The sequence below is a fragment of the Galleria mellonella genome, unplaced genomic scaffold, assembly GCF_026898425.1.
Source record: "Galleria mellonella isolate WM207_F2 unplaced genomic scaffold, CSIRO_AGI_GalMel_v1 utg113, whole genome shotgun sequence".
NCBI lineage: Eukaryota > Metazoa > Arthropoda > Insecta > Lepidoptera > Pyralidae > Galleria > Galleria mellonella.
This window is the reverse complement of record NW_026441975.1, coordinates 1,482,055-1,508,876: the sequence shown is the minus strand read 5'-3', so window position 1 is coordinate 1,508,876 and position 26,822 is coordinate 1,482,055. Positions and strand designations below refer to the sequence as shown.

At 31.4% G+C, this 26,822-nt stretch overlaps 2 protein-coding genes across 11 annotated transcripts in view; one reads left to right on the top strand and one right to left on the bottom strand.

Annotated features, from left to right (window-relative positions):
- The window catches only part of LOC113512967 (disheveled-associated activator of morphogenesis 1), a 115,128-nt gene that overhangs the window by 35,895 nt on the left and 52,411 nt on the right, over window positions 1-26,822 (bottom strand). For 4 of the 10 annotated variants that reach the window (XM_052892830.1, XM_031910929.2, XM_026896944.3 and 1 more), the window contains exons 2-3: window positions 25,270-25,443; window positions 4,615-4,773 (exon numbers count right to left, since the gene is read on the bottom strand). In XM_052892830.1, the coding sequence (XP_052748790.1) occupies window positions 4,615-4,773; window positions 25,270-25,317 (207 nt within the window). In that variant the 5' untranslated portion in view covers window positions 25,318-25,443. The remainder of the gene's footprint in view (window positions 1-4,614; window positions 4,774-25,269; window positions 25,444-26,822) is intronic. The other 6 variants (XM_031910932.2, XM_031910931.2, XM_026896945.3 and 3 more) reach the window with 3 other exon arrangements.
- On the top strand, window positions 10,727-13,032 carry LOC113512968 (chymotrypsin-2-like). The gene is made up of 5 exons (XM_026896950.3): window positions 10,727-10,873; window positions 11,126-11,345; window positions 11,440-11,674; window positions 12,047-12,217; window positions 12,728-13,032. The coding sequence occupies exons 1-5, from the start codon at window positions 10,816-10,818 to the stop codon at window positions 12,875-12,877; spliced, it is 834 nt and encodes a 277-aa protein (XP_026752751.2). The 5' UTR covers window positions 10,727-10,815; the 3' UTR covers window positions 12,878-13,032.

The following is a 26,822-nucleotide window of genomic DNA, read 5'->3' as shown; positions in this document are numbered from 1 at the left end:
AAAAATATTTTCTACCCTAGATTATGTGTGCTATTATTAACGTAGTACAATATTGGGATGAGATCCGCTTTATTTTCATAAAATTTCAATATACATTTATCTCCAACGTATTGCAACTTATTATGTATACATGCTCACGGAATTTACCCTTGTCAATTGCGAGATGAAACAATTCGACTGACCTTACCATGACAATTTATTCTTAAATATTGTGGACAATATAAAAGTTACAACTGTCAGGAATAAAACTAAATCACTAGTCCCTCATCTGAACTCACATTTACTTGCGAACGGAACAGTTTGAATGTAATTTATTTATATTTCTGACTCAGTGATATAACTACCCTTGATTGGTATCGAGTACTCTAAGTAAACTGTGCCTCCCTCGGCTTATTCTAATGGTCATGGCTTGTCACTCCTGGACAACTCCCCCTTGTACTTTGTAAATTAAAAGAAGCAAAGCAAGCCGTGTGGTCCCGGCATAGAATAGACCACCCCTTCCTTTCCCGTGAATGTCGTAAGAGGCAACTAAGAGAGAGCGAGGGATGGGCAGCAGCGTCCCTCTTAAAACATTTCTAAAGCCTGTCTGCAGTTGCCAATCTGACTGTCAAGCGTAGCAACTACTGGCAAAACCTCCCCCAATGAGACTTATGTTCAGCAGTGAACAAAACACTGATATGATGATGAATTTCATAAGAAGCTTTTACTTGTAAACGCTCTGAATATAACATTGTTACTTTTTAACATAGGTACTAAATCTGTATTTAATCAGCCATACAATAAACATTTAATTAGCTTTATCATTTTCTATTTACACTGATATTTTGATACCATGATACGACCTTAACTGAATGTCAGCCTGACTTTACAAAAGAGTTCAAGATTGCTCAAATAGTGTTGCAATGTTTCCAAATCTAAAATCAGTGCCTTAACTGCCCTCATTGTTATATTTGGATGTATTTCGATTGAACTATTGTCCAGTTCACTTACTGTTGACCCAACAATATGATGGCTTAAAAGAGTCAATCGAATTTTAATCAAACAATAACACTTTGATTCGATTCTAAATACTTAATTGTACTCTATTGAATAAAATTCTCTATTCAGTTATATTTATGCAATTACTACATTGAATGTCTGTACATATGACTATGGCCCTTATCATCCTTTAATTCTAAATTAGGCTCAATATAGACTAACTGGTTTCTGAAGCAAAATTTTGATACGACGAATAAATATTATTTGATTTGATTTGACGTTTGAAAAGTTCATGTCGAAAAAGTTTAAAAAATTGGTCAAAAAGCAACAAATGGTATTTTGTATTCAAATCCATTTATAATAATACGAGTATAATCAAATGTAAAGATATACGAGATTAGTAAATTATTTATACTACAACAAAAAGTAAAAAAATTAAGTAAGTTTACGTTAATACGTATTACTCGTCATTAATTAGATTGTTTACATATATAAAAAAATACATATCAAATGTAATATATCTTCTCAGATAGTTTTGTTTTTATCTCAAATTCTTTTAATTCCTTCTTCATAATACATCAAACAGAACGTAATACTTGTACGATACTTCTGGTATCTCAGTGAAAACAGCTGAATAATTTCGCAAAGTCGTGCACGTATCCGAAAACGCGCATCTCTCTGTTAAATTATGTATCATGTGACCGCCATCATTGCTCGCTTTCCATTCGAACAAACTAGTTTCAGCAATACCAATACACTAGTAGGGCTGACCCTACCAATAAAAAAATTGTGGATGTTATCACAAAGATTCAACACGCAAGTGTATCTTTTTATATTGCAAAATGAACATAGACTGCGATGATTATTTACTATCAAACAGTACACTTGCAATACCCGTTAATAAAAACAGAGATAATTCCAAAAAAAAATTAAGAACCTTTTCATATCATTTTAATCATCTATATGATTACAACTTATGCATTTCATATCAACTAGTTTTTAAAAGTTTCCTAATGTTCTAAACATTACGAAATTTTTAAAAACTTCTGAGTGGGTTTTTTTTTCTGGATGGCTTTTTTTATTACCTACTATTTATTTCAAGATAGACAGACAGTTCTAACTCTAGACGTCTCCTGTTTTATTTACTTTTACCTAAGTACTTCCATACAAGGGGAAAGGAATAATTAGCAATGGAGATTTTTTTTTTTACAACACAGGGGGCAAACGAGCATGCGGCTCACCTGATGGTAAGTGACTATGGTAACCGCCCATGGTCATCCACAACACCTAGATTGCAGGTGTGCTGCCGGCCTGTTTTAAGGTTATGTTGTCGTACGGTTCGGAAATACTGCTGCTGGAAGTTGATTCCAAAGAGTGGTTGCGCGTGGGAGAAAGTGCCTTGAAAAACGCACGGTGGAGGACCGCCACTTGTCCAGGTGGTTGGGATGAAATTTTAGTTTATGGCGGGTTGTACGATGGTGAAAATCTGCAGCAGGTATCAATCCGAACAATTCTTCAGAGCACTCCCCATGATAAATTCGGTAGAAGATGCACAGAGATGCAACATCTCTACGCAGTTTCAGATCTAACAGAATTATTGCTATCAATATACCCTATCAGATCGACCTCCCTGCGGTTCCCCCTGGAAACCATCTTGGTAAATTCTTTATGAATTCATCACTATGGGCCAACTGACTTGTTTCATTCACACCTATCACCCCCCACTGATACACCGTCAGCGTATACCGATAGCGCCAGCGAGTTTTCCATTCCATTATCACCTATTAGAAACCACTTTCATACATATGGAGATTCTTGATTCCTACATTAGATAGTAAACGATCATACACAGTTTACTCGTATAAACGGTACAATTATTGATAAATATAGTTAATAAGTCCATTCACTTCATTTATATAGTTACCAAAGTGCTAAAGAATAATGCAGCGTTGATGATAAATAGGTCGCTACCATTGCCAGCCTGCCAGCTAGTCTAGAATGGTTTATAGCAGTATAAATCAAAGCCCTTAGCACGTGCAGTGGGATGGTGAAAGTGGCACACCAACTAATACGAGATCCGATGGAACTCGATATTCGGTATCGATTTACTCGATCGCTCTGTCACTCGATACGTTCCGCGGCTGTACACTTTGCGTTATTGATGAACATTTTATAAGTCTTAATGTGACTGATGTTACGCTACGCTACAAAATAGTTCAATTTTATAATTATTAATATGTTTAAAAGTGACAAAACTTGTACTACTTCAACAGATTGTAAAAATCCAACAGTTTCCAACATCAAAATATACGTAAATAGATAATCTTTAACTCTCTAACGAATCAAATTAAATTAAATATGTTTTAATTAAAGCTACACTTAAAGAAATACATAATAATTTAAGATTCCCTCCGCAAAAAGAAACAATAATTTTAATAAAGACGAACGTAATAATAATATGAAATCAATATCCGCACCCTATTAATTGCAATAAAATCAATATTCGTTCAGAATTGATAAAGATATCTCGTAACTTACACATATAAAAATACAAACGAATTGAGAAATTCCACCTTTTAGAAGTCCCTTAAAAAGATATGACAAGTTTGTTTACCAATTAACTAAAGCAAATAAGAAATAACATATTATTACAATATAACCAATGGCTTATAAATGAATAACAAATATAATAATCGATTACAAAACGATGAGAACGTATCGATTCCGATCATGCACGTAACAGACTTCAATAAAGCGTACATAATGCAAATTTCGTGGTAACATTTAAGTCAAGGACACTTAAATTAGTTGATCAACTGTTTATCATTAATTCTGCACTATTCTGCTTATAAAATAGTAAGTTAATTAAAACGTGTAGGAAGTAAATTAAGAGTTCTTGAAAAATGTAAAATTAAATTCGAATTGGAAGAATTTAGCAGTTCAGTATAAGTAACGAATACAAGTGTGGTGTGTACAATTTCGCAGAGCAAAGTAGCAGGGATTGTTAGTTATGAGGACTAAGGGCTCCATTCCTGGAAACTATCGTGATTAATTCCTGATGAATTCTTACTACATCCTCACCTATCGCTGGAGTCCCGCCAACTTACACCGATAGCATAGATGGGGCAACCATATCATTTTATCGTTAAAAATATCCCCTTTTAGCTAATAAATCATTAAAATATTGACGTTAGCAGGCAGAATATGCAGCGTGGGATTTTTTAAAATGGTGGTAATAAGCTTTAAAGGTCAGCAGTGCACGCGAAACACCTCTAGTGTTATAGGCATTCATATCTTACAATGATCGTTTACTGTCAGACAGGCCATTTGCTAATTTACCACCACAGTAGTATAAAAAAATCTATAAAGTACCTGTAAATCAATAGAATCGTTTGGCATTTGTTTTTTTTTTAATGTACTTATAATAGTAAACAAGTAGATGACCCACCTGATGAAAAATGATAATTGTCGCCAATATATACGAATAACAACATGTAAGTAATAAAATTGTTCTAACTTTTAAAGATGAGCACCATAAACCTTCAAATTTTAATAGGCCTGTAATGTGTTGAAGTTTAAGCATCTGTAAACTGCAGGTAACAGTAAATAAATAAAATAATTAATAAAAAAACTCACCTGCAAGCAGGGGCACAGCGGCCACCGTCGGCGGAGCGCGTGCGGCATCTTCTTACGAGGAGGGTCTGGCTCCTCGGGGGGCTCGCCGCACGCCCAGCGCACGAGGCGCGTGCGCGCCGCCTCCGCAGCCTCCAGGCCGCGCGACCACGATGGGAGGCCCTGGGGATGAACAAAATTCAAATATTAACATCATCATCAATACTGTTTTTTTGTAAATACATATTATACATAGAAAATACTCAGACCAATACAAACAATCATATTCATGAATATAAGTGTTTGTAGTATGCGGGGATCAAACTCGCGACCATCGGAAGGTTAGGCGGTCAATTAACCCACTAAACTACCAAGAACGTCAATTAAAATAGATTTACAATCGATATGTAACAAATATAGGCAAATCAACAAAATCCTGTATTTGCACTCAAAAGCGTAATGGCGTTTATAAATAAAACAAATAGACATGGAACGTATTTATAAAAGTTAACAGGGTCTAAATAAATACTTTATTTTATCAAAATACAAATCGTAATTACATTATTCATTAAAAGAACTAAGTGTGATCAATGTCAATATTCTAGAGTGCATGATCTCAATTCATCGGACTTGCATTATAAGAATTTTAATGAGAATATAACGCATATAATTTCTTTAATTAAACTCAGTCAAGGACATGCAAAACACTGTATGCTGTTGAACGCGAACATTGCGTTGTGATGTAACACGAACGGAAGGCAACGCACCGCCTCTTCGGTAACGGTAAAACGACAGCAAGAGTGAAATGTAATACAGTAGCTTAGATTTGAACAGGCTGTAATGAAAAAGCGAATCGGTTCGCTTTTGCGATTGACTTTCTTCCGACTGATATGAAGTGATACAACGGTTATTAAATAGTTAACAGATTTTTTAATCGATTTTAATACAACGGTAATTCCGCCTATGTTCTCGGTATACGCTAGTGGAGCAGCAATGAGAGATAATACGTAAAGATGAAAGCATGAAATGAAATTCCGAGTTTTCGGACTCAATTTTGTATTTTATTTATACCGAAATTGGGCCAGTAATTGGAGTTTAACGTTTCGTTTGTCATAAATCCTATCATAATAGTTCAAATAACGATATTTTAACATTTTTAATATTTCCAACGGTATGTATTATGTAATACTAACATCAAATTTGTGTTTCGTTCAACCCCGAAATTTCACAACATATTTCATGGCAGAACCTCAGGTCAGTTTGGCCCATTGTGACGAAACAAATTCATTATTCATTCTTTAATGTACACAAAAAGGTATTATATCAAAATAATAAATAAACATAATAGCGTTGTGTACTATTGTTTGTTGGTCGAGATTATCTCTAAAAGAGATTTGTTCTTATTATAATTTACTCATATATTTAATTCGTACTATTTGTCAAGATTCGCGGTGTTGCTCCCGGCATAGAATAGGCCACTCCTTCCTGTGCCGTGGGTGTCGTAAGAGGCGACTAAGAAAGGGCGAGGGATAGGCAGCAGTGTTTGTCTTAAAACATCTCCAAAAATTAACTGCGGTTGCCAATCCGCCTTCTAAGCGTGGCAACTACTGGCAAAACCGTCCAAGCCTCCTCGGCTTAGGTTGAGCAGTGGACAGTTAAAGGTTCTAAGTATTATCCTGGTCTAATTAAAAAACTTAGTTATATTTTAAGTCTTAAAAAATAAGCATTCTGAATCTAGAATGCATATTAATATTTAATAAGTTAGAAACTTTTGGCCTAACGCAATATTTCAATTATAGGATTGACATTATTGAAAGGCGCAGTAATAAAGGTAATTGAATCAAATGACAAGCACAGTGCGGTCACGATCGGTCAATTGAACTGATGATATCAATATAATTGGTCACTCTAGTCCCTAATACAAGTTTCGAGAGATTCATGTCAAATTTCTATTTACGTTTTATAGTAACGAACATAAAAAAATACAACCAAATAGAGAACCTCTACTTTTTTTGAAGTCGGTTGAAAAAAAAATGGTGACACATTGTAATTTTTCCTTGTCGCCACATGGAGATTATTAACAATGTGAATTACATTCGCATAAATAAGAATTCCTAACCAGTATGCTATAGACCAGCTTAATTTATGCACTCCCATTCGCTGATTAGCATTGATCGTTCGCTCCATTTCAACACTCCATCACAAGCATTGTTCACTTGAACTTTGAGAGCGGCATTTACCGAACTGTTGCCAACTGATGCTGGCACACGATAAACAAAATCTGATGCTTTCAATACCAACACGAATATGATGAAAGCAGATTCCATGGCTTTTTGAAATATTCCAATTTAAAAACATCCATGGAATTAAACGGAACCACTATATATATATATATATATATGTTATATATATATATATATATATAACATATATAGAGAATAACATTCCTGATGAATTCACTCATGTATAAATTCATTTCATGCCACGATTCTCATCTATCACCCTTCACTGCTTGTTTTCCATTTTCGCCCATAAAAACAAAACTATGAAAAATCTTTTGCCGCTTGTCTAGGACGGACTGGTCACATAAACAAAGTCGCGGATTAAAACTAGTCATAATGACAACATACATTTTACCTATTTGTTTGTCTGATCTATAACACAATTAGATATGCGCTTACCACGACAAGAAACGAACCATAATACACAAATCTAAATAGGAATCATTATTGAAATAAAACAATGGTCTGAAAGCAAAACAAAAGTGTAACGAATGCGACAATGGCAGCGGAGTCGAGCATGAAAACTTTCGTATGACCGTGAACGAGGATGGCAGTGGGCCACTGTGCCATCATCATCATGGAAGGCACGTACTATCGGTGATGAGACTAGGATGTACGAGTGAAAGTGAAATCACTTTATGTTGAGTGAAGCGTCCCAAACACACGGTACTTGACGTATTTACATGCCTCTTGACGTCATTTGATACATTTAAATAATGTGTCGCTAATTAGGAATCCTAATTTAACATGTGACTATATTAAATTGACAAACAAGCTATTGATCCATTAATGTCTACAAAAGTACAATATATTTCATATTGTTACATATATTTTTTACCTATGCGCCTACAAATTCAGTATGAATATTTTTTTAAAATTAAGGTTATTGAAATCTCGATAGGTTTTAAAAATAAACACGATATAGAGAATAGGCAAATGTTTTCTCATACTTACCTACTCAATTTTATTACTAAGCTTTATGTTCTCGTTTCAACTAGTATATATTTGTACGTAATATAATGTAATATCTCCCGTTAATCGCATGCTAATTTTATTAAGATAATTTGTGTGATAAAAATTCTTCGATTATACCTATTTAATAATCTTCAGATCAATATCTAATCAAAATAATATATAGATATTTTAAATAATAAATTGTCCTCTACAATTAAAGTCAATGACATTATTATATTAAAATATAAAGTCAATGACTTATGAGACAGATAAAGTAGTAGCAAATTGCAATACATAAACAGATATGTATGTTATAAGCAATCAAGCAAGCAAAAAGTCAGAAACTTCGATGTAAAGTACAATAATTTAATATAAAATATATTTTATAGAACACTAAATATCAAATTTCGTGTCAATTTTGACCGTAATCAATTCCCAGTAGATCGGAATGTAATTAAGATACTAAATACTTTTAATTGGGTCCTTGACAATTCAAATATCTGTACAAGAGATTGCTGATAAAATCATAATAAAACCCTACCTAGCATCAATCAAACAATTTATCTACGTAAGTAACAGCAGACAATTAAAACAAGTGCATAATAGAGTTATCTACTAAGCACCATTAGTACAATAAAGCAAATATTTATTGTCTTCGCATATCATGTAATAACAAATAAAGTCAAAGTGGTAAATGATGTTGAAGATGTAATTAATAATAATTATATAATTAGCTAGTATTATATAAAATTACGAACCGCTATAGATAAATTAGAAGATAACAATAGAAGACGAACCTACGAAACTAACCTCGTATGGTATAAATAAATTAATATATAATTATATTTGATATTACTTAACATAATTGCATTACGAGGAGGAGAAGCAGTAGGTAATAAACATAAAAATATATCGAACTATAATTAATAATTTATATGGAATGTTTATCCAATAATATGTTATTAATTTTCGCATAAATAAGTTCCAAATTACTGCAAACATTCAATATACAAAATTAATGTTTCTTAACTTTATTAAACCTTAATTTAATATACATGTAATCTACATACAGAGATTAAATTAATTCGTGACTAGGTAATTTTACTTACGTTATGTAATAAGAAATTTGATAGGCTAAAACTTAAATCCTTAATTAGATGTAATTAACCATTACACGAAGATAAATCTAAGAACATAAAACAATTTTAAACCTCCAGTGATTAATTGGACATGACGTTCTTTTATTTGATCGATAGGTAAATGTATGTCAGTTTGATTATTATTCGTATTATGTATTACGCAAAGTTTCATTGTCTTCAATGTAAACCGGAAGTAGTTCATTATAAATTAATTTCTAAGAAAGTAAATAGCAAAAAACTTCTAGATCCGTGACACAAATAGTGCAGTGGAGCAAAAGTAAACAAGTAATAAATTGAAACTACCAGTCTGAATGAAGACACCAGCTGGATACCAAATGATACCACATTATAAATTATTCATGTTAGCACTGCGACGAAGACACTACCAATAGAAGAAAACTTGCCATCCAATAAAAATGCAGTGTGCTATACACATATATAATATATTAGGATCACTTTAGTTGAAAAACATTGTTGTTAATTAATATTTTAACATCCAGACTCGTATATAAAAATGAATTAAAGAATTGAGGTACCTAAACCTAATAGTTCATTTTTCATTTGCAATATTCCTCATTTTGACAGTTTTATAATTTATTATCTCATCGATAATGTCTTTTTTAGACTGGATATCCTAATATAAAATCACATTAATCCAAATTAAAATATGGCACTATATAAACATTATAAGGAAGTCTCAGGAGTAAGATGTTTTAATAAAGAGGAAAAAAATAATTACACTATTTTAATAGGCTAAAAAGTATAAATCTTTTTTTTTTTATAATATAGGAGGTAAATGAGCATGCAGCTCGCCTAATAGTAAATTACTACCATCGTCCATGAGCACCTGCAACATCGAAAGAATTGCTACCGACCCTTTAAAAGAATGCTCTAATAATACTTATAGTTTAATAATTCCTAAACATGAAATACAATTTCAACAGTTACAAGTTACGCCTTGACCAGATACAATTTTAATTACTCTTTATTAATTATTCCTCTCCATCCTAAGGTTGCCCTGAAAGAGATAGCTATTTAGCGATAAGGCCGCCCATTGTTGCCTCTTTATCTTGCTTTTATGTAATTAAGTATTCATTTTGTTTGTGTACATTTTGTTAATCATTTTAATCTATGTCATTCTTTGAAAATTACAATAGTTTTCAATCATTCATTCATTCATCCAAATAAATTACTTTTAATATTATTATTTATTTTTTATTAATTTGTATTATCACCTTATAAACAATAGCTTTAAGAGCTATAAACTTAATCTAATGATAAAGATTATTCTAAACAGTTCGAGCAACGAGCAAATAGGAAACTGATGCCGGATCTATGGTGATACATTGCATCATCACGCCCTGACCTCCTATATAACATGATTATAAAACACCAGCCGTTAAAATGCACCTTCCTGGTTAATTACAAATCTTTAATGGATATACTGCATCACGATTAGCTCGAATGCTACTTTTGCATATCCCACACTCAATGTTTTAACAAAATTTCTAATTTTTTTTATTTAAAAGTTACACAGACTTTAATAAGTAATAAAAAAGAATTAAAAAAGAACTTAAATTAATGATTTAAAAAAAACATTATCCATTGGCAAACAAAGATAAACTTAAAGAATACTCAAATACAAAGTCATTAAACAACGACATTTTGACTTCTGTGTGAGACGATTATGTTTTATTATCTTTTACTAAGTGGCAAATACAATCAATACAATCTATAAATTTATAGATAAACTTTTTTAATTTAATATAAATGAGCATTGTTTCTAATTTGATATTAGTCAACATTCTGATTTCTTTATAAATAGTCAAACCATTAAAAGCAATATTATCATGAATTTTTTTATATTCTGTCTTTACATGGGAATAATTGGACATTTCCGTATAACAGGTAATATCTAATGTTTTTATAATTGTTTTTATGTGTACTACTTTTTATCGACGACTCCATCCACGTGGCGCGATATGTTATCAAATAGGAATAAGTTATATCCTTCTTCATTTCAATTAGTATGTGTATACTAAATTTCACGACGAATTGAGTCGTTAAGACACCAAGAGGTTACAAACAAACTCATCTTCATTACCTTATAATAGGTACTATTGATAGTAAAAATTTTAGAACTTTTTACAATATTTTCAGCTCTACCATTTCAAGCTTCTTCCGAAATACAATCCTTAAAACACCGTATAGTTGGAGGTGAAGATGCTCCTAAAAATTATGCTCCTCATATGGCAGCATTAGTAGTTGGTGAAATTTTAACTAACCTCATGTGTGGAGGATCAATTGTTAGCAAACGTCATATCCTCACTGCTGCTCATTGCATAGATCCCTTTGTTACATGGCAAGGACAACTACTAGAGTAAGTATTTTTTATAATATTTTAACTTCCCCTAAATTTGTAAAACCTGTATCAAGAAAAACTGGATTGTATTGAATCTGAACCTTGTTTATAGAACTTTTCGCGGAGCTGTTGGAACAAATCAATGGGAGACGGCGAACTATTATGTAGAATTCTCGCATTTCACCAATCATCCTAACTGGCACTCATCGTTTCTTAAAAATGACGTAGGAGTACTATTTCTAGTTGAGGAATTAAGGCTAAATGATAATGTGGCTATTGTACCCCTTAACTTTGACTGGGTAGATGAAGGAGAAAACAGCTACGTCACGGGATGGGGAAGAATTTGGGTAAGATTCACATTAAACCTTTTCACTTTAATCTACGATCTTCTATTTGCAATTTTGCGGCATCGCTTGTGGGTATTAACTAAAAAGTATTCCTACAGATTCAACTCTTCCTTGCGTATGTGGGTCGTGAAATGAACTCTCATCTAAAGCTTTCAGCATCACACTAGCAACTTCCGTGTTATGCAAGTACTTATCGTCAATGGTAGTCACTTCCTATCAGGGGATTGTGAATTTATTTGCTTCCCTAACAAATAGCTAAGTCATTAAAGGAGCGTAAAATAAAATCATTCAAGATGTCTTTATAAACATAATTACAATAATCTTAGCACATACAGTTGACCATAGATATCTTAAATATTTTATATTTTATAGGCCTGGGGACCGATACCAGATAAACTACAGCTTCTGTACGTGAATACAATTTCGGGACAGGACTGCGAGGACAAAGTTCGCGAAGCGGCCATCGAATGGGGATGGGCTCCTCCGATTGATCCTAACATAGAAATCTGCACTTTGCACTCTCCTGGATATGGTATGTGTAATGTAAGTGAAAAATTGAAAATTCATATTGATGAAATAAATTTTTAAGCGTAATAATCGTCATAACAACTTGATAACAGCTATGTTTACCTTTACGTCGTGTCCAAGATCATGCAAGATTATTATCAGTGCTGTCAACGTATTTCTTATACAGATAGACATCACGGTAATGGTCTTGTTTGTGAAATCAGTATAAAAAGTCAATATTTGAAAAAGATAAAATTACATATTTGAGTAATATTTTTATTTAATCAATTACTATCAAAATTATGATATACGCATTTACCATCTAAAGAGCGCTGGGAAATATGTGTGGTACAAAAGATACAGTGAGACAAAGTGATTAGAGAGAAGTGTGGACTTAAAAACAATATAGTGATAAAGATAGAAAAGGGAATTTTACGTTAGTTTGACCATTTGAAGAAGATTAATAAAAGAAGAATTACGAAATAGATTTTAACCTTATATCAAAATTTTTTAACCTACATAATTAATAATTATTATTTTCCTCAGGGTGACTCTGGAAGTGCTCTGGTATCAGTTAAGACTGGAAAGCAATCCGGAATAGTATCGTGGGGATTCGCATGTGCCCTGGGAGCACCAGATGTATTCACACGTATTAGTGGTGTGAAAGATTTCTTGAAATCTATCATAGGTGACTAATTTATAAATGTTAATTAATTAATTAATTAATGAGTATACTTAATTTGTATTATATAATATAGGGAATAAGCTAGACAATTAATAAATGTAAGAATACAGTTGTATATTATTATTTATTTTACTGATTAACGCTCAATATATCAGTAATATTGAAATTTTCATAGTTTTATTGCACATTCAATTATTAGATATATTTATATCACATCCTATTTTAAAACTTTGTCACTTTTAATTTTCGTCTCACTCCCTGGTTATTGAAAACACCAAATAACAAACCAAATTAATCCAAGTGATGCCGACCGACTCGCCTGTAATTTTAGATTCGAAATGTGGACAAGTGTTACGTCTACCACGATTGTAACAGTAGACAAATGCCTCTGACTACTAGGCATGGGTAATATGGATACCGAACCGATATCTATATATTGGGTTCCTGTGGACATTGACGGCGGAAAAAAGTTATCACCCATTTCGATATCGCCTATATCAGTCGAATATCTATTTTCGAAAATATTAAAAGTTAGTTATCCAATATTAGTTTTTGAATAACAAACTTTTTTAACATATTCGTTATTAAACCAGTGTATAGATATTGTAAGAAAAATATATAAATATTGCTATTATGATATTAAAATATTAAATATTGGCCACCCTTACTGACTACTTCATATTTATTTTCTATTAGAATTTAAATAGTAAAATAATTGTATTAATATACAAAAAACATTACTTAAAACATTTCGAATTACTATTTAAACAAAGACAAATATCAAACACGAATATATTTTTTACCTACATAAAATATTAAACATTTCACTATTCACCTAAGACCTTACAGTGAATAAAACTGTTTTTAATAGAATAATAAACCATCGATATCTGTGCAGAGGTCAAGGGACACATGCCTGCCTCTCTCGACAGAAATAGCATAATTCAGTACTTGGATGTTTACAAGTCAATGCTGGTGAAAGCTGATGAATGACATTTCACCACGTTATCCTCTAGGTGAAAACTTACATACAATGCGAAATACTAAATACTAAGTAAGTACATAACATACAGTTCCTATAAATACCGGTGTTACCCACCTTACCATTTTAGAATTACACTACTTAAAGAGAATTTTTATCTGTTATTCGAAATAACATTGGTAAATGTTTACCTAATAATAAACAAAAATTGTTAAATGAAATATCTTTAAAAATATTTGTATTAAATCACATTATCAATAAATATTTTAAAAAGATCGTAATTATGACAAAATATTTCAAATTCAGATATTTTTGTATAAACAATGACAAAGCAAAAACGTAACTATGTAAAAATATTTAACATTATGATATTCTACGACCATGTGCAATGAAATGCTAAGTTAACACGATCACGTACCCATAAAATAAACATGTCGAATTTGTAAACCCGTTACAATACTGATTTACAATACATATGTTACAGTCATATTTTTCTGGAAACATAAATTTGAATATCGAACGTTTTCAATTCTGAACAACATATTGGCATAAAATCTGCCAATCCTTTGTTATGCAATGATATTATAATGAAACAAAAAAGGCTCATTTACCCTAACTGCCGGGGACTTATATTATTATTTATACAGCGCCACAGGGAACTATAAAAATTTTGTGTCTCATAAGCTCGCGACATATAACAAACCTTTGTTTTTCGAGACCATAAAGCCATAAAAAAATTAAGATAGTAAAAAAAATTATCGATTACATATACACAAGGATGTTAAAAACTTGAAATATTAAAGCTAGGTTTCTTTTATAACGCAGATTTTATAGATTTCCTAAGATTATGACAGAAAAAAAGTTAATAAATTGAAATACTATTTTCAAAAGTAGAGTACAAAATACTAAAATCCTTATTGCCACCAAAGGCGATACAATATTACTGATTGAAAACAGTAACTACGTAGGTATATAAGTTTATAAATTATTCAAGGCGCGAATGAACAATGGAACAATTATTTTGTTTTACAATGTTTAATTTACGTAAACAATACGAAATCAGTCTACTTGCCAACTCTTCCAAGAAGCGAAGGCTCGGTAGACGCTGTGGAATCCGATGGTATTGTTCGATGGAAATTTATATTTTAAATATTTATACAATAATGTATTACTTCACACAATACGAGTCAGGATAATATAATGTCTACATTAAACAAAAATATTATTACTGATAAGTACTAAGATAGAGACAAATCACATATACTCGTTGATGAATACATTAATTTTATAAATAGGACTTACTTATAGAATATAGAATTATTTAAACATGTAAAGTATTTCATATTTTACAAGAACTTTAAATAAACTAAACAATTTAACTTATAGCTCAAGATATATACAGTTATCAGGAGACATCAAGATGAAAATAGATATGATATCATGAATATACGTTTACAAGGTAAGTTAAGTAACCAAGGCAAATATAGATATGGGATTCTGTTACAAAAAAAAACTTAATAATAAACCAAAAAATCACAATACTCAGGAGTAAACAAAATATTATAAAGATTGTTTATTTTAAATTACAATCATGGATCGACTCATAACTAGAAGACCAGTTGACACAGATATGTGAAACCTATATGTAAAACCAATTATATTAATACTTTTTGAATGCATACTTTATACAATACGTTCTGTATTGTTTGTTGCAATCGGATGAAACAACAACAATAAAACAATCACAGTTATAGAAGAATATAAATAACTAGCTGTATTTCGCAGGTCCCCCGTACGAATCAGTATATAAAGTATCCTATTTACTAAGTTAGCACCTACCTGTGTAGTCAATTTTATTCAAATCCATTCAAGAGTTTATGCGTAAAAGAGTAACAAACATCCATCCATCCACCCACCCATCCATCCATCCATCCATCCATCCATCCATCGTGACGAACTTTAACATTTATTATATTAATAGGATATAAGACTAATTATTAGTGGAATAGTAATTATTAAATATAACAAAAATTATTAATTATTATAGATATAAAAGTCGAATTAAGAGAAAACCATCTCATTTCTGAAGTCTGAATCAAATTAAATTCAGTTCATGTTGTCTATTTATATGGGCATAAAAGCTGAAATTCACATAAAAAACTACATTTAGATCAACTGCATTTGCAGAATAGCAATCGATCTATTCTGAAATGAAATGCGATTGAACTATTCTGAAATGTATCATAATTTATATTGTACAAAAATAACAATGCAAAACAGCTCATTCAGATATTAAATCGTTTCGATTGCACTAACAGCGTAGCTATCTCAATTCCAAATCGATTTGTGAAATTTTACATTGCGAGTAAATTAGTTTCAACGTTATTGCCTTATCCATTGTCTTAGACAACTGAAATATTCAAAAGTTTATACTCGACGTTTTTATACGTAGAATACAAAGAAGCCGACAACCATTTTAATGGTATTGATTATGGAAATCTATGATATCCTCGTACCTACAATAAAAATCACTAAACACCATAAAGCAATGTAAATCTACACTTAGTCTTTCTGATTACAAACTGTTTATTGATTTAAAGTTATACTTGTTGGATAAAAATTTTTGAAGCTGAACTGATTTCACGTAGAGTTTCTGACGCTAGCACCTATTAAAATATTACATTATCTATGCCAACACGACGCCTATAACTGATCCAATGTAAACTTACTTAATATTAAGCCTCACATTTCACTGCTATTCATATAATTTTGTTATCATGTACGTAAAAGAAACAAATACTAAACTTTATAATTAATTTCGCTCTCTTACGATTATTACGGGACATTTTCTTTCATACAAAACCTGTTCTTACAATTACAAACAATACAAAAAGAACTAGCCAAATAGTTGCAACCGTTCTAAAGTGAAACGCATATTGGCATATAGCAATAGATATTTAATAGAGACAAGAAATTGTTAGTAATGGGGTCTAACAGTCCTTTTGCTAGCAATCATATCAAATCGACAGACAGACCACGCGGTTCCCGCATGAAATTACAGTCACGATATGCCAACTGGGGGCCTACCATGAAATGAAATTCCGAATTTTCGGGCTCAATTTCGTGTTTTTGTTCGTACCTAAATCGACCCAGTAAATGGAGCTTAACGTTTCATTCATCATAAATCCTATCCTTATAGTCCAGAGGAACGATATTTTTAATAATTTTCGTTCGTCCTCGAAATTTCGGAAAATATTTCGTGGTAAGCCCTCTGATCTGCATGATCCGCACCAGTTATTTCTCACTGGTGCCCCGCCAGTGTAATCAATAACACAGACGGAGTTGCTATTTCATTTCCATCCATTAAAATAAGAATTGATTTTTATTTACATAGAAAAAAAAAGTAAAAGTGTTCTTTTATTTGTTACATCTTGCCGCCTTAAGAATACTACTGATAATCATGAAAATTAGTTTACACGTGCTATAGTATTTAAGATCGATAATGACATAGGCAATTTTTTTCTCATGCTTTCAATATACTCCAGTAACATAGATGAAATCACGGATAAAAATTTGTAGTAGATATATACTCGCAATTAATTGGCCGGACCACCACTGTAGTACCGATCTCGGTTCGTTTTCGCTCTGCTTTCAGTATAGTCATAGATAATATAGTATTAGGTAAGTTCAATAGGAACACTTCGAGATTGATCGGAACGGGACTGGATTGTAGTTTGTTTCTTACGTAATTTGACCAGATCAAGAGAGGAGCGAGAGCGGCACTATAATGTGGACTTTTGGTCCTTATCGGTGGCAAGCTAAACAATGAAACAACTGTCATTTGTATTTAAACGACTTTCATATCTAAGACATATTGATATTGATTTTAAAATTGTATGATTAAGCCACCAAACAATAATATGCCTACTACAAGACAACAAGTAGATAGTGATTAATATTGAAAATATGCTTTATAAATATGATCATAAAAACCTCAGTGAAAGCGTGTAAAAATTTCATGAATTACTCAGACATTGGAAAGGGGAGAAAGGATTGTTAGTTGTGGAACTAAGTTCCATTGCTAGAAATATACTCTGTCTAGTCGACCTACACGCAGTTCCTCCTGGAAACCATTTTTTTTTATGTATTCGTCACGATGAGCCAATTTACTTGTTTTTCATCCTCACTTATCATCATCCCTCGCTGATGCCCACCAGCCTATACCGATGGCGCAGGCAAGGTTACAATTCTAGTATTAAAAAAAAAACTCAGACATTGACCTTTTTATCAGCGGATAATAATTGGGTGACTAAATGAATCAACAAAAAGGCATTACGACTTATTGATAATGTACAATATTACAGTAACGCTTTGGGTTGCGTGTTATTATTATTACCCAAAGGTTAACAAGACATGGCCTATTTTCTAATCAATTACCGTGTCGCAATGTCAAAGGCCTGATAAAAAATATTTACAAGTATTATCGTGAGAAAATTGACGTAGATTAGTTAGAACATGCATGTATTAAGCGATATCCAAAGAGAGATTATCTTATGTGTGTTTTTGTGTGAATATGTTATGCGATAACTTAAATAAATAAATTCTAGGCCAATATTGTGCATTCTTTTTCAAATTGATAGTATTTGCTTCCTTTTTAATCTCGTGTCAATTTTTTTATATCTCATGTAAATTGTATAATGACGGAAATGCCTTTTTTGCAAAGGAAAATATTTATATTAATTGGCAAATGATTCCACATTCTGAATTTAAATATTGTAAATATAATATATCTATAAAATATCTCGTCCTTCATCGTATTAATTGTAAATAAGAAAATTTTATAATAAACAATATTATAAATAAATAGGTTGTAAAGTTGGATAAATAGATGGATGTTTGTTATCTTTCACGCAAAAATTACTGAACGGATTTGAATGAAATTTAGTACACGGGTAGATTATATTCTTACTTAGCACATAGGATACTTTATATTCTAATTCATGCAAGTAAATTCACGATATACAGCTAATTGATATATGATTGAAGTCAATATTTTTCCCCTGGCTTCTTCACGGTGTTATAACATATATACTTGTTTTTGCAAAACATAAATTCTACGTTGTGACAAAAGATTGAAATTTCAGACACACTTACATACATCTAAAAGTACTACCTTCCTTTCTTCGACAATCGGGTAAAAATTAAAATTATGTTTCGCATTCGCGCAAATTAGGATTACCACACAAGTGGCGTGCAACCGCGGCGTAAACGCAGCCGACAACCGATTATTGCAGGCCCCGCGTCGTGCACTAATGCGCGCGCGGCTACCGCTCTTAATTTAATTTAATGCTCAGTAAATTAAAATAATGAATGGTTGGTTTTTGTTACATTATTGACGGACAATATTCGTGGCACAGTGGTAGGCACGTCTCTTTACATAATTAAAGTCCCTGGTTCGTTTCCCACTTAGGCTTAATTAGGAAACAAACTTTTCTGAGTTGGCTCGACCCTGAAGAGTCTGGGTTGTGTTCCCAGATATTTCTTACTTGATTACCCATAATACAGAATATCCTAGTTCGAGCACCAGGCAATTGATGTGATTAGATGTTTTAGAATTATTGTAAACTATTTTTTTACACAATGAAGGTAGCCAACAGGTATACAGCCCGTTGGTAAACGGTAACTGTAGCCTATAGACGCCTGTTACACTAGGGATGTCACGTGCGCGTTACAGACCCTGAGAAAACCTTAATATATCTATTTTAAAGAGCCCTTATTATTTTTATTTTATTTAAAATCTTATATCCTGGCGGGGTACTACTGCTGATGATGCTCTAGTGAAGATGTCGCCCTTTAATATCAAGAGATTTTAGGCCACTTTCGTTGAATAGGGAGATCAATGACGTTGCGGATCAGAACAAGTATGTATTTGAAAACAATCTGTTCAGAGAGGAATGCGAAATATGATAGAGACCGCGCCGTGAGTAGACGGCTGTAAGTAGACGTGGACCTCGACTTGCTTCTGTACTAATCGCATCAATCATGAACTAACGCCCACATAACATATCGTATAATTTATAATATTAAATATTTAAAACAACGTCATGTGCCCCGGTTTTCCTTATGCGGTGTTTAGCCCTGTCTATGCAGATCAATCACTGTATGTGATGTTTTTAGTTCATTGTCATATATTTCAACTTTTTAAATTCCACACGCAACAAGTGGACGTGACATTGTCACGAAAGCCCTACCATAAAAGTTTTTGTCAGTTTATGGCTACCTTATTTATTTTATAGCGTCGTTATATAGCCAATAAATTTCGGTGCCTGGTAAATGAAATAGGACTGGATTGAGATCGATTTCAAATATTTTACAAGTAGGTACATTTTACGTCATGTATTACTTCAATCGTAATCAACACGCACACACACACACATACACATACCGATGAACGACGAGATATGTCTTAGACATTTATCAATTTAAAAAAATTATATAAGATATATCTTGTTGACATTATTTGTATAAAACGCGCAATCGCGTGTCTATAATACAAGTAGATTTAACTTCGCAATCAGTAGTTTTTTAATTCGCTTAAAAAAAAAGCAACTTCAAATCAGCCACTCAATTAATATGGAACTAACAATGGACTTAACCTGTATAAATCACAAAATAATTTGTAAATAAAAATTCAGAATAAAAATAAAAATCAAAGAAACTAGAGGTGTTTCAGTTAAAGAATTTGAAATAACTTTTCAAACTCACTTCAAAATGGGTTTATGCAAGTCTAGATTTTTACCTGCTACTCCATACTCGTGGATATCAGGAATAGGAACATTTTTAAATGGCATATCAAGATAAAACATATACCAGATTTTAAGTTAAACCTTCATATATACAATTATAAAAACCGCATGTAATTTCGTAAAGAAGTTTTTGCGTGATACCGGTATTAAACATAGAGACAGACAACATGTCTAAGGGGGGAAAGGAATTGTTAGCAATGGAGTTTGACAGCCCCATTGTTAGCAATTTGCCCTATTAAGTCGACCTCCACGTGGTTCCCTCTGGAAACCATCGTGAACAATTCTTATTGAATTCGTACGATGGGCTAACTGACCTATATCATCCTCACCTATCATTCTTTACTGGTGCCCCGCCGGTGTATACCGATAGCGCGGGTGGGGTTACCATTCCATTATCATCCATTAAAAAAAACAGACAACATTTTTAAAAAATATTGTTTTAATATTAAAACCGCTCTCATCAATCTATTAAATATTCGGTATCTCCCATGTGCAAACAGCGTCAAATTTAAATTTTATTATATTAACAAAATAAGACAAAACAGAAATTATATGATCACGATTATTAACCGGAGACGTATATAATGTATTTAGAAAATTATACAATATCGAAAAATAGTAAGCAACTACTATCTTCATCATTCCACTACAAGTATCTTTGTAATCTAATATGTTGACGCAATTTTATGGAATTTCATTGCCAGGACGCGTATTTGATTGACTCAGTTTTTTTTACAGATAATAAATAATCTTTTTGGCTACAAGTATCAATTTAGCTTTATTATAGCCTTTAGCTATGGTAGTAGGTACAGTAATTTAATTTTAGTTCAAATGAGTATGTCATATTTTTTCATGCTGCTAGCTATACTTAAATGGGTGTATTTATTGCCTTATAAATGACCTAATTGCATTATTTATTTTCGTTTTATGTTGACATGCGCTTAATAATAAATAGCAATTTCATAATCTACATACATATATACTACCTATCTATATATCATCACGCTAAATTAACTACCTTACCTAATAATTTCATACGTACATAACTGTCAATATTAAAATATTTTTTCATTCGTTTGAACCAAGATATTTTAAAACTGTGTTGAATTTATATTAAATGATTAAATATATACAGGCGTGGGATAACAGAAAATTTATTATAAAGTAAATAGTAAGTTGGTACAAACGTGTTAGGTTACCATTGTGGTCCTAGAATAAAATGGGTCACCCCTTCCTTTCCCATAAATGTCGTAACCAAGGGATATTAATGGTTGAGGGAAGTGAAGCAGCGTCCCTTCAAAAACATCACCAAAGCCTAACTGCGGTTGCCTGCCAAACGTGGCGACCACGCGTAAAACTCGCCCTTATGGAGCAGGCTTATGTTTAGCAATGGACATTTAATAACTGATATAATTAAAAATATAGAAAAACAAAGGGCAGCATGCACAAATACACTATGTCGTAATGCATAATTGTTCTTCCAATGCTTATAATGTATATAAATTATGGTAAGGAGGCAGACATTGTTATGTTTATTTCTCACAAACATAAATCTATTACTCTCAATGATTTAGCGCGATAGACACGTGTGAACTTCCCTGAATAAAGGCCCGAATCCACTAACCCACATCAACAACATACAGTAACGAGCTACAATGATCGCAATCGTTTCAACCGCAACGTAAGGGTGAATTTAGACTAAGACTGTACAGGGGAAAAGGGTTTGGTAATAACATCATAATTGCTGACAATATACTATGCCAGGTCTAAACCATCCCAACTGGAATCCCGTTAGTGGAAACGAATTTAGAACAAATAACGCAAAAAATATATATCTCAAAGGGTCGCATCTTTTCTTTTTTATGGCGGTCATTATTAATTTTATTATTATTTGTAACTTAGCTAACTTTTGCCATAAATGACATCGGAGCTGAGATAATTGACTTTAAAATACTACAATTTTGTACATCATAGTTATGGAAATTAACACATTACTTATTAGTAAACAAAAAAGGACCATTTAAAAAAATATTCTTAGTACATGTTCACATTTAAGAAAACTCAAAATATTATGAGAATATTGACAGAGCATTCGCTATTAGTTTAAATCCATCATCACACACGAATTGTTAAAATGTTTCGGTCATTAGAGTCCAATAAAATAAATCTGTCGGGCCTTCAATCTCAATTTCAAGCCGTTGCTTGCTTATCGATAGTGCATTTAAAATTTCATATAACATCTCTTACTCAGATACATCGTAAATGCATCTAAATATGTGGAAATATTCGCATGATTTAAATTTAAATAGTTAAGTGCTCATTAACCTTTAACAATGACTTATCTTTATTGTAACTAATATTGCAAAATACCACAAAAATCTGAGTGACGATGGCAAGATCGCCTTGAATTAAAATTATCGTCGTTTTGAATTCAAATATTTTAACAATAAAAAATATTTGAATTCAAAACAAAAGGCGACCTTTCCTTTTCTCGAAAGGCAACCTGTTAATATGTTTGCTAAAACCAGCTCACACTGCAAAAATTAACTTTCTTATGACTACTCCATATCATATTATAACAGTGAGAAATTCATTTTATTTTATATTTTATACCTATATTTCATCTATCAATAAATATTACTGATAATTTAAAAAAATAATTTATGAAACGAACCGATTCCAATTTTCACAAAATTACTATGTGATCAACACGTAGTTTCGTGTTTGTCACATAGCCTTTTAAATAAAAAAGGAATGATCAAAATAAGGTTACAATTTTTTAACCTATATATGATAAACATAAAATATCTAAATAAGTACTGTCTCTTTTTGTAAATATGTTAAAAATAAATATATTTAAACTTAGACTGTTTGCAAATGTAATAGAAATTACACAACACACAATACTAATTTTAATTGTTTGTAGTATTCAAAAATAATTAACTTTTAAATGTTACGAAATATTAAATACATAATGGAGTGTAGGTATCGTTTTTAATTTACTGTCGAAGTCTATTGATTGGAAATTAAAAACTCAATACACAGTGATTCATAATTTACAACATGCTTACATAACAATGTTTATAAATAATGGCACAAAGGCAATTCAGAATGGTTCTGTTTATAGTGTTCCAAATTTAAATTTCAACCACACTGGCATACATATAAGCACGACGAACCTTTATTTTATAATAAAAAAAATAAATGTTTTCTTTAATTGAACAATAATATATCAAAACACTTAGCAATACAATTATTTGTAAAAACATTTTTTTTATTCTTGTAACCCGTTAATTCAATCTACGACTACTTCACGCAATTAATTGGACTATCCGATATTATCTCTAGAAAAATTAAAGAATTTTAAAATTACAGAAATTGGTCAATTTGTTGAAATTTTTCTTATGTGTTATTGATTACACTATATTATTATTAATTCTAAACCAATTTTCATGAATTTTCATTTTGCATTCTTCTGTTGATCCTTTGAATTGTAATGATTCAGTGATTTTTTTCTGCGAAGCCCACTCTAATAACACATATCACTTCAGTTTGGATATATTAAACATCTACTCGCAATATCATCAATGTAAAAAAAACATAAAAAGTTTCCTGAATGGAAGCCACTTCACTTTTTTTATTCACAATCGAGAATTAACGCTACACGATTACAGATTAAATATTAAAACAATAAAAATGATGTATAGCGTACGCAAGACGTAAGATAGGTAAGAAGTTATACTGAATAAAAAAATATATAAATATGCTCACGACCATAATCCCTGATGTTGAAGACAGAAGTATTTGTGAACTGTTGTTGTTGTGGAGAACGTAACATGCGAGAGGCAATATGAATTATAAATAAAAACATTTATACACCTTATGCTATATAAAAGTCACATATATAAACACGTTTGATTGACAAGTATTTATTTACTCTTTTGCGCACTATAAAATGCATAAAAATCACATTTATTACATTTGATTGATGTATATATATTTATTCTTTTATGTAGTATAAAAATTGTACAGTACGTACTTAAAAGCGTTTATACCTAATCATACCAAAGTGCGGTACTGGTATTTCCAAACTTTAGTAACATGCATATGAATTCTCTTAATAGTTTATAGCCTTCTCTATCAGACAACCATACTATAGGCTGTTTTAATTTTCTTACCGAACACATAATAAAAAATGTTGTCGATTGATGGATGTGGAGTTTTACCGGAGACCAATAATGTTATTTTATATTTAAATATTTTATTACATACAATGTTACAGAGATTATTTTAGTGACAAGACAAAAGTATTTATTTTTCTAATTAATTGAGCTGTAGGTGTGTACAACCTCTTTCTTACATCGATATTATTACAAAAACCCTATCTAAATTAATTTAGTGACAAATCTAAAAATCAATTAATTGATTTTGTATTTACACTATTGGAGTTTTAACTTCAACTGACAATTATTTGTTTAGTTACATTTTTAATAATTCCTATTGAAAAAAACTAAAACATGTGTCATAAGTAATAGTAGAATATAGAGACGATAGTAGGACTTTTAATACTACAGAAGAAATACATATTTTATAAATTATTATAAAATCCACTTACCACATTGATCTTTCCGAGGATGTGATTAATTTGATCCTTGCTGCACATTGTGATAGTCCTCGTATTCACTTCCTTTCAATTCACATTATATCACTGAACATTTTGCAATTAATTTTACATGTCTTTGTAAAACTGTTTAACAATGTGCGCTCATTATCTTCAAGGCCTTACGAACTAAGAACATAGTAAATTATATTTGTTACTTTACATTATAACTAGACATTTTATTAATAAAATAAAAACAGAATAAAAGGAATATCGTGTATAAAATAAAAAAAAAAGAAATGAAAAAAGCACTTAGTGAGCCTGCATAATGCTGTCAACCGTTAAGAGTAAATCTTTTTTCGATTGGTCGTATTTATGGACCATATAGTCTTTGTTCGCTCAAGATGGTGTGGTCAAATGTCGTGCTATATTAAAAAAAAAGGTCGTAAAAAATCCTCGAAATGCAAGTAAGGACGACATCAATACAAAATCCTACAATAAGTATTATAAAGGTAAACGTGTTTGGATATTACGGTGTTCGTAGATCTGTTACCCAATCACCTATATGACTAAGCTTTGATATCAATCTTAGATTAACGTATATGACACTTTGATAGCAATTCACGTGAGCAAAGTCACAGGCTATAATTAAACTACGTGTAACAAAACCTATCAACGCCTTGTTAAGTTGATAACAATCAAAAGAATCTGTCTGTCCAGCACCAATTAATAGCATAATGAAAATTACGAAATGAAGTTACAAAATAAAGTTGCAATACGTATTCCAATTAATTTTGACTATTTATAATATAACAAATTAGATGGATATTTAAGATAAAAAATAACGCGATATATATACTTAAAATAAAATTTAAAATATACAATCAAATCATAGACCTTTTTTCTGGAGTCATTTGATAGGAGACTCTCATTCTTTTACTTCTCAATTACATGAACATAAATAAAAATAATCCAATGATAAAAAGAATGTGGTATCTAAAAATAATTCGCCCATTATACGTTTTGCATATTCAAGGTGTTACGGCTCGGAAACGACAATTAGTTACCTCACTATAATGAATATTGATGAAAGGTTACGAAACTGTAACCAAGTGAAATGTTGATCAATTAATCTTTACTGAAATGAAATGAAATGAAATAAAATTATCACTTAGGATTTAAGAGTTTATAAATCAAAGAAAATATTATATAGTGTAAGAAAATGATGTATAGATAGACAGAATAAAATTTAAGATTGTGTTCCATAAAAAAGATCAACATTAATTGTAACAAAACCAGTTTTTTTTATTTCACAACTAAACGATTGAACCAATTTTGATAAAATTTCTATGGGACTAATCTGGTGGTGACATATAAAGACAAAAAAGAATTTTCCAAACCAGTTTGTAACTGACAAAGTTATGAGGTAACAAACTTTAAAAAGAAACCGAATTAAGAATATCCTTCTTATTGACGTCGGTTAAAGATTACTCTAACTATAAAAAAACCTACTCCTGTACCACTGTATTAAACTGACTAAAAATAAGCTCACCTTTGATCACATTGTC